Source organism: Abramis brama, assembly GCF_963993115.1.
Source record: "Abramis brama genome assembly, chromosome: 10".
In the NCBI taxonomy this organism is placed as follows: Eukaryota; Metazoa; Chordata; class Actinopteri; order Cypriniformes; family Leuciscidae; genus Abramis; species Abramis brama.
Genome location: NC_139972.1, coordinates 5016887 through 5025000, shown reverse-complemented (window position 1 = coordinate 5025000; position 8114 = coordinate 5016887). Strand labels below are relative to the sequence as shown.

The window sequence follows — 8114 nt, the reverse complement described above, 5'->3', positions numbered from 1 at the left end:
GACAGCACAAAAAAAAAAAAAATATATATATATACAGTACCAGTCAAAAGTTTGGAAACATTACTATTTTTAATGTTTTTGAAAGAAGTCTCTTATGCTCATCAAGCCTGCAGTTAAAAAAAAAAAAAAAAAAAAAAACAGTAATATTATGAAATATTATTACAATTTAAAATAATGGTTCTCTTTTTTAATATACTTTAAAATGCAATTTATTTTTGTGATGCAAAGCTGAATTTTCATCAGCAAGTACTCCAGTCTTTGGTGTCTTATGATCCTTCAGAAATCATTCTAATATGATGATTAGATACTCAGTTATTATCAATGTTGGAAACAGTTGTGCTGTTTAATATTTTTTTTTATAACCTGAGATACTTTTTCAGGATTATTTGATGAATAAAAAGATAAAAAGAACTGTATTTATTTAGAATAGAAATCTTTTGTAACAATATACACTACCGTTCAAAAGTTTGGGAACAATAACTATTTTTTTTTAAAGAAATTAGTACTTTAATTCAACAAGGATGCGTTAAATTGATAAAAGGTGATGGTAACGATTTATATTGTTAGAAATGTTTTTATTTTGAATAAATGCTGTTTTTATGAATAAATGCTGTTAACGTTTTACTCAATGAATCCTGAAAAAAGTATTCCAAAAAAATATATTAAACAGCACAACTGTTTCCATCATTGATAATAACTGAGTATCAAATCATCATATTAGAATGATTTCTGAAGGATCATAAGACACCAAAGACTGGAGTACTTGCTGATGAAAATTCAGCTTTGCATCACAAAAATAAATTACATTTTAAAGTATATTAAAAAAGAGAACCATTATTTTAAATTGTAATAATATTTCATAATATTACTGTTTTTTTTAGTTTTTTGTTTTTTTAACTGCAGGCTTGATGAGCATAAGAGACTTCTTTCAAAAACATTAAAAATAGTAATGTTTCCAAACTTTTGACTGGTACTGTATATATATATATATATTTGGGCTGTCAAAATTAACGTGTTAATACATGTGATACATTTTTTCATATTAATATATATATACTGTATATGCATGAACTGAAACGTGTGTGTGTGTGTGTTTAGTATCAGGGAAGTGGCGGAGTCTCATCACACTATCGAGCAGGAATTGGCTCATGCGGTGAACGCCAGCTCTAAAGCCATGGACCGTGTGTACGCCAACAAAAGCAGCGGAGTGAGTGGCGTCTGACACCTGTCAATCACAGCCTGCTGATTACGACTCTCGTTTGGTTCAGATTCAGACGAGTGTATGCTTACAGCATCCTGCTTATGAAGTGACGTGTGTGTGTTTGCAGGGTCTGACCTGCAGCGTGGTGATGGAGATGGTCAGTAACGTCAAAGCTCTGCACAGTGAGACCGAACTGCTGCTCGCGGGGAAGATGTGCCTGGTGAGTGAATATAATCAAATTAAATATAGTATAAATATTAGATAAAAAACCTAAACTTAAAAAAAATTAAACACAAATTAGAAATGTTGCGAGTGGCATCCCCTCATCTTCCAGTTAATAAAAAGAAATATATAATTGACATCCAGTTAATAATAAAAAAATTTTTTTTAAGGCGAGACACTACAGGTGAATAGGGTAAAAGTTTTAACTAGCAGATATCACCATGAAACTTTCCCAGTTGATTTCCTACATTAAGATGAGAAAAAAATGTATTACAAGTTTTACTCCCCCAAAAATGTAACTAATTGTGTTACTTAGTTACTTTTTATGAAATGTAATGCACTACATTACTTTTGTGTTACTTTTTCTCACCTGGGCTGGACTGTTTTTTAATAATAAACAAATAAAGTTCTATTTTTGGCAAATGTTAAGGCTCTTTCACACCAAAAGTGAAGTGATTAAGCCTCAGACTGAAGGAAATGCATATTTACTCCTGTACAGTAGAGGGCGCCGCTCAAATAAACCTTTCAGCTGCTGCCATCCTGGATTAAAGAACAATAGGATACAGGATAAGGAAGTTCAACACTCTTATTTCTAAATCTAATCTAAAGTAATTTTTGCTCATTAGTATGGTTAAATTAGATCATTGAAGATCAGCAGCAAAGACATTGGTCAATAAAGTGAGATTAAATACATAAAGTGTATTTGTGTAATTTAATATAGTTAATTATAAAAGTTTTGCGTAAAATTCTGAGATTCCATTTGACTGTTTTTATACATTTTGAGGAATACTGAATTTTTTCGTGCAAGTGAGAGGAGTAAATGCATGTTCACATTTAGTCTAGAACTAAAATAACCATCATGTTCACACACACACACGCACCTCCTCACTTTATTTCTCCATTAATTTCTCATTTATTTGAAAAAGTAACTCAGATATTTTGTTGTAAATTGAAAAAGTAATGTGTTATTTTACTAGTTACTTGAAAAAGTAATCTGATTACGTAACTCAAGTTTCTTGTGATGAGTTACACACAACACTGTCTATGATAGGCACTGAACTCAAGTGATTATTTGATGCGCTGATTGCAGCTCTTCCTCTGGTGTGTGTGTGTGTGTGTGTCTCCAGCAGTTGGATCCTCCTCAGAAAGATCAGCTCAGTGGAGCGTTGGCTTCTGTCACTCAAGAGTTACGCAGACTGACTGACATCAGCTGGCTCAGTCAGCTCATCGACCCGGCCGACGACGAGGTGCGCTGAACACTCACACACACACGTGTGTTTAGGGTGTTTTAGTGTCTGTAGTCTAGGGCTGCATGATACTGGGGGGAAAAAACTGATATTTAGTGTTTCTGCGATTATATATTGCAATATAAAAAATACAGGAATTTTCAGCAGATGACTTGAAAAGAGTGAGTCGATCTAGAATGATTGGTGATTTTACATTTACATTTATGCATTTGGCAGACGCTTTTATCCTTGCATTTCAAGGTCCACATTTACATTCTTATCAGTTCTTTCTCACCATTTCACCATTTTGATGGTGAATCTACATGGAAAACAAAACTGAAAATATACTTCTTTTTTTTTAAATTGGGCTGAACTATGTAGGAAAATATTATTGAAGCAAGTTTTAAAAGAAATTTCAGTCTTTTTATTTTAAAAAAATTTCACATTTAATTCAATATTCTTACTTGCTATATTTAGTTTTTCTGCAATATTGATATTGGAATTTTCATCAGATGAATTAATCATTCTAGAATGTGAATATGTGGAGTTCATCTGCATAGAAAATAAGAAAAACAAAACTGATTAAAAATTTACTTTTTACTCTGAAGACTTTTTTTAATGGCAAAATACTTTTAGTGCTGAACTATTTAGTAAAAGCTTCATCGACGCTTTTGTAGTTGTGAATAAGACAAAGATTATTGGAGCAGGTTTTACAAGAAATATCAGTCTTTATACTTCAAAATTTCACGTTTAATTCAACATTCTTACTTGCAAATTATTTTTGAAATTTACTAGAAATTTCTGAGTGGAAATTATTTCAAAGTAAATCCTACACCATTTTTTAATATTTTTTAAAAAAAATCTTATAATAATTCCCACTGTTTTGACCAGTTCAATTTGATTAAAATAATAACAGATTTTATTGTGATAAAATAAAAAAAGGGGGAAAAATTCAACACTAGAAAACAAAAGTATTATTATTATTTTTTATTTTTTTTACAGTGTTATTACAATATATTTCTTATTTTGTGAAATATTTCTATTTTTAATACCAATAAAATCATAGGTATTATTATTTTAAGTCATACTGAACTGGTCCAAACCTTGGGGATTATTATAAAAAATAATAATAACTATGATTTTATTGTGATTAAAATTAAAGATATTTGACAAAATAAGAAATATATTGTAATAACACGGTTGTTCTGTAAAATTAAAAAAGAATTGAGTAATACAACTAATTTTATTTAATTGTAAAATTTTAATTAAATTAAAATTTGTCTTGCTTAATTTCTCCATTTTCAAACTGGAACCCATCATGCTTTTATTTTGACGGGTTGCCGGCGGATAAAATCATGTGCTGCCGTTGTTCATTTACACGCATGAAGCTCATGTAGCGCATAAATTCATTTAATTAAATCACAGCTTGCATGATTGACGATCGCACTAAGCCATATCTCGATATTATTTCGCTAAAATCACATATACTGTGTTAGATTAATCTGGGAAGGGTCACAGCACTTGCATATTGTTGTCCTATTGTTAGTTTAACTGCTTCTATTGCTCTCTTCATTAGTAAGTCGCTTTGGATAAAAGCGTCTGCTAAATGATTGTATTTTGGAATATTGTGCAGTATTCCAGTGTATTAATGTGTGTTTATGTGCAGGGTCAGCTGTCTGATTTCTCCAAGCGGAGTCGCAGTGCAAAGTTTCGCCTTGTGCCCAAATTCAAGAAAGACAAAAACAACAAAAATAAAGAGACGTGCGCCGCCCTCAACATGCCAGGTATGGCCTGAGTGTCCGCTAGGGCTGGGTGTCCATTCAGATGTTCCAATTCCATTCGATTTCTATTCACAAGCTCTTAATCCGATTCGGTTTTCGATTTCGATTCTAAATTCTATTTTTGATTTCGATTCACAAGCTCTTAATTCGATTCGATTCTAAATTCTATTTTCGATTTCGATTCACAAGCTCCTAATTCGATTCGGTTTTCGATTTCGATTCTAAATTCTATTTTCGATTGCGATTCTCAATTCGACTCAGTGAATATAGATTTAATACAAATCCTTTATTTATAAAAAAGAACAGTGAACATAAGTTTACAAGTGGTTAATTAATAAAAAAAGATAAAGAGCCACAACCCTGTATATTAAACTCTTTTTATTTTAGGTACATTAAAACAGAAGCCAACTCTATATTGCAAATGCATGCAATGAATAGACAGGATTTTGATGCAAGATGAAAAATTGATGCTGAAAATTTGAGAATATCACAGTGGCATGCCTTGATCAAACAGGATCAGGTTAGCCTATGAACAGTGGAGGAAAACTAATTCTGGCTTTTGGGTGATAGATATAAATAAATAAAAAAAATATGAAAAAAATAAAAATAATAATCGATTCGTGGCCTTTGAGAATCGATTTTGAATCGACCACATTTTAAAAATCTATTTTTTTGCCCAGCCCTAGTGTCCACCTCTCTCAGCTCATCCAGTGAGTGTGTGAGTGAGTGTGTGTGTGAGTGTAAAAGGTGTGTGTGTTCTCTGAGCAGTGAACACCTGGGGTGTGGAGGAGGTGGGCGTCTGGCTGGAGACGCTCTGTCTGTCCGAGTATAAGGAGATCTTCATCAGACACGACATCAGAGGACCAGAACTGCTCCAGCTGGAGAGGAGAGACCTGAAGGTTTGACACGCTTTACTTGTGCTGTAAACACAGAACAAACACGGCAATCATGAAGACCAGATCAAACCAACTAAGAGAAGATGAAACTAAGTTTGATTAAAATAAAATTTCATGCAAATAACCAATAAATAAATATACTTGGTTAAAATAAATATATAAATAATTTATTAAAATGATAAATAGATAATTTGATTAAAAATAAAAAATAATTAAAATAAATATAAAAAATAAACTGATTAAATTAATAGAATTAGATTAAAATAAATAAATATCAGATCTCACCAGGGTTATTATCGGTAACTAAAACCCTTAAAAATGCATTACTTAAAATCAAATAAACATTAACTGAAATAAAGTAAAATATAACTTGAGTGTATTTTATTTCAGCTTGTTGCCAAGTCATTTTCACTTAGTTTAAGTTGAAGCACTAACATAACTAAAACTAAATAAACTTAATATAAAAAAACTATATAGACATATTTTAAGAGAATGAAACAAATTACAAATGCAATAAAATTACTAAATGAAATTAATGTTGAAAAATCCATTCAAAATATTAACAAAAACTATAAATAGTATATCAGTGATACTTAAATAACACTGCATCTAATGGTTCAGTACTATAGTGAGTAATGATATAATGTAACAGACTCTAAATAATATTTTACACATATTTATAATATTATTTTTCACATTGTTTATGGGGTACTTATAAATAAAAATATATAGCTGTCTTTACATTTTTAGGGTCATAGCATCCACTGTTATAATCAACAATATTTTGTGTACTAAACAAATTACAAACGCAGCAAAATTACTAAAATTGAAATGAAGAGAAATCATTAAAAAAAAATGAATTCAAAATATTGATTATAAAAAATCAGTGATACTAAAATAACACTGGATCTAATGGTTCAGTACTATAGTGAGTAATGATATAATGTAATAGACTCTAAATAATATTTTACACATATTTATAATATTATTTTTCACATTGTTAATGGGGTCCATCGTACGAAGGGTCATGGCATCCGCTGTTATAATCAGCAATATTTTGTGTACTAAACAAATTACAAACGCAACAAAATTACTAAAATTGAAATGAAGAGAAATCATAAAAAAACAAAAATCAGTGATACTTAACACTGGATCTAATGGTTCAGTACTATATTGAGTAATGATATAATGTAATAGACTAATAAAAAATATTTAAACGTGTAAAAAAAAAATTACACTTATAAATAAAAATGTATAGCTTCCTTTCGTTTTGTATATATTGTTAATCTATTCTGTCAATGAATGGAAGTTGTTTTTAAGTTCTAAAAAATGCAAAAAAATAAAATAATAAATCTTAGGATTGGAGTCAAAGGGTCATGGCATCCGCTGTTATAATCATCAATATAAAACAAAACAATATTTTGTGTGCAACTCAAATGTGTTCAATTTCAGTCACGAATTACAGACTTAAAGCATCTACTGTTTGTGTGTCAGGACCTGGGCGTGACTAAAGTGGGCCATATGAAGCGGATCCTGCAGGGAATCAGGGATTTGAGTCGAAACAGCACAGCCAGCGAAGCCTAGACTCTCCTCAGCCAATCAGATGCCTCGTTCAGACGTGACGCAGCCTCACCCGGCCAATCAGACGCTCCGTCACGACTGGGACCAGCCATACTCCGCCCACAACACCTCGACTCGACCAATCACAGTGTGCCTTCTGTTCTCCACCTCTGTGATATCACTGTTTTACTACCTGCGAGGCGGAGATCTTATCAAGAGCCATCCGAGCGTCGTACAGAGAGTTTGCAGACTGTCCAAATGATGAAGCTTCATCCAGACTCAACTTTCACTCGATCTATCAATGCTGACTAACTTTCTGAAACAACCTCTTATTTCTGCTGATGTCTTCAAGGCCTTGGTTTGGGCGGTTTCGTGCGGTCTTGACGCTTCTTGGCTCCGTTCAAAACCTAGTGAGCTTCCTAAAACATAGACGGCTGCCTTCTTAGGGCATGAGAGACTCTCAAATGATTTCAAGCATGTTTGATCCTCCGATGAGCATTAAAATAGACAACATATTGATGAAAATATAACATAATTAGATTAACCGCATCCAAAATAAAAGTCTGTGTTTAAAAAAACACACAAAAAAAACATCTTTTAGATGCACAAATGTAAAAATACATTATAATTAGTGCTGGGCAACGATTAACCGCATCCAAAATAAAAGTTTGTGTTTAAATAATATATGTGTGTGCACTGTGTATAATTATTTTGGATATATAAACACACACACATATGCATGTATATATATTTAAGAAAAATGTGTTATTTATATATAAAATATTTATATTTATATATAATATAAATTAAGTATAAATATATAAACAGTATATACATGCAAATATTTCTTAAATGCATATGTGTGTGTATTTATATATACAAAATAATTATACACAGTGCACACACATATATTATTTAAACACAAACTTTTATTTTGGATGCGGTTAATCGTTGCCCAGCACTAATTATAATGTATTTTTACATTTGTGCATCTAAGAGATGCTTTTATCAAGCGGCTTACATTGCATTCAAGGTATAAATTAAATTAAATTTATGTTTTTTTAATTATTTGATCAACATGTAGTTTGAGACAAAACAATCTATTTTCATTGATTCGTTCCTGTATTGAATGAATCATATTTGGCTTAAAGAGAGTCAGGATTGCCTTAAAACACTGTCTATACGGGCAGCTCGCTAGATTTGAGCTTTTGAGAGCAGAAATGAATCG

The 8114-nt window shown here is 31.4% G+C and overlaps 1 protein-coding gene across 4 annotated transcripts in view; it reads left to right on the top strand.

The window, feature by feature from the left end:
- Positions 1–7458, top strand: part of dgkd (diacylglycerol kinase delta) — a 41386-nt gene extending 33928 nt beyond the window's left edge. For 3 of the 4 annotated variants that reach the window (XM_084126613.1, XM_084126615.1, XM_084126616.1), the window contains 6 exons: positions 1099–1207; positions 1329–1421; positions 2551–2670; positions 4316–4433; positions 5199–5329; positions 6821–7458. In XM_084126613.1, coding sequence (XP_083982739.1) covers positions 1099–1207; positions 1329–1421; positions 2551–2670; positions 4316–4433; positions 5199–5329; positions 6821–6910 — 661 coding nt within the window. In that variant the 3' untranslated portion in view covers positions 6911–7458. The remainder of the gene's footprint in view (positions 1–1098; positions 1208–1328; positions 1422–2550; positions 2671–4315; positions 4434–5198; positions 5330–6820) is intronic. The other variant, XM_084126614.1, reaches the window with a different exon arrangement.
- Positions 7459–8114: the final 656 nt, after the last annotated feature.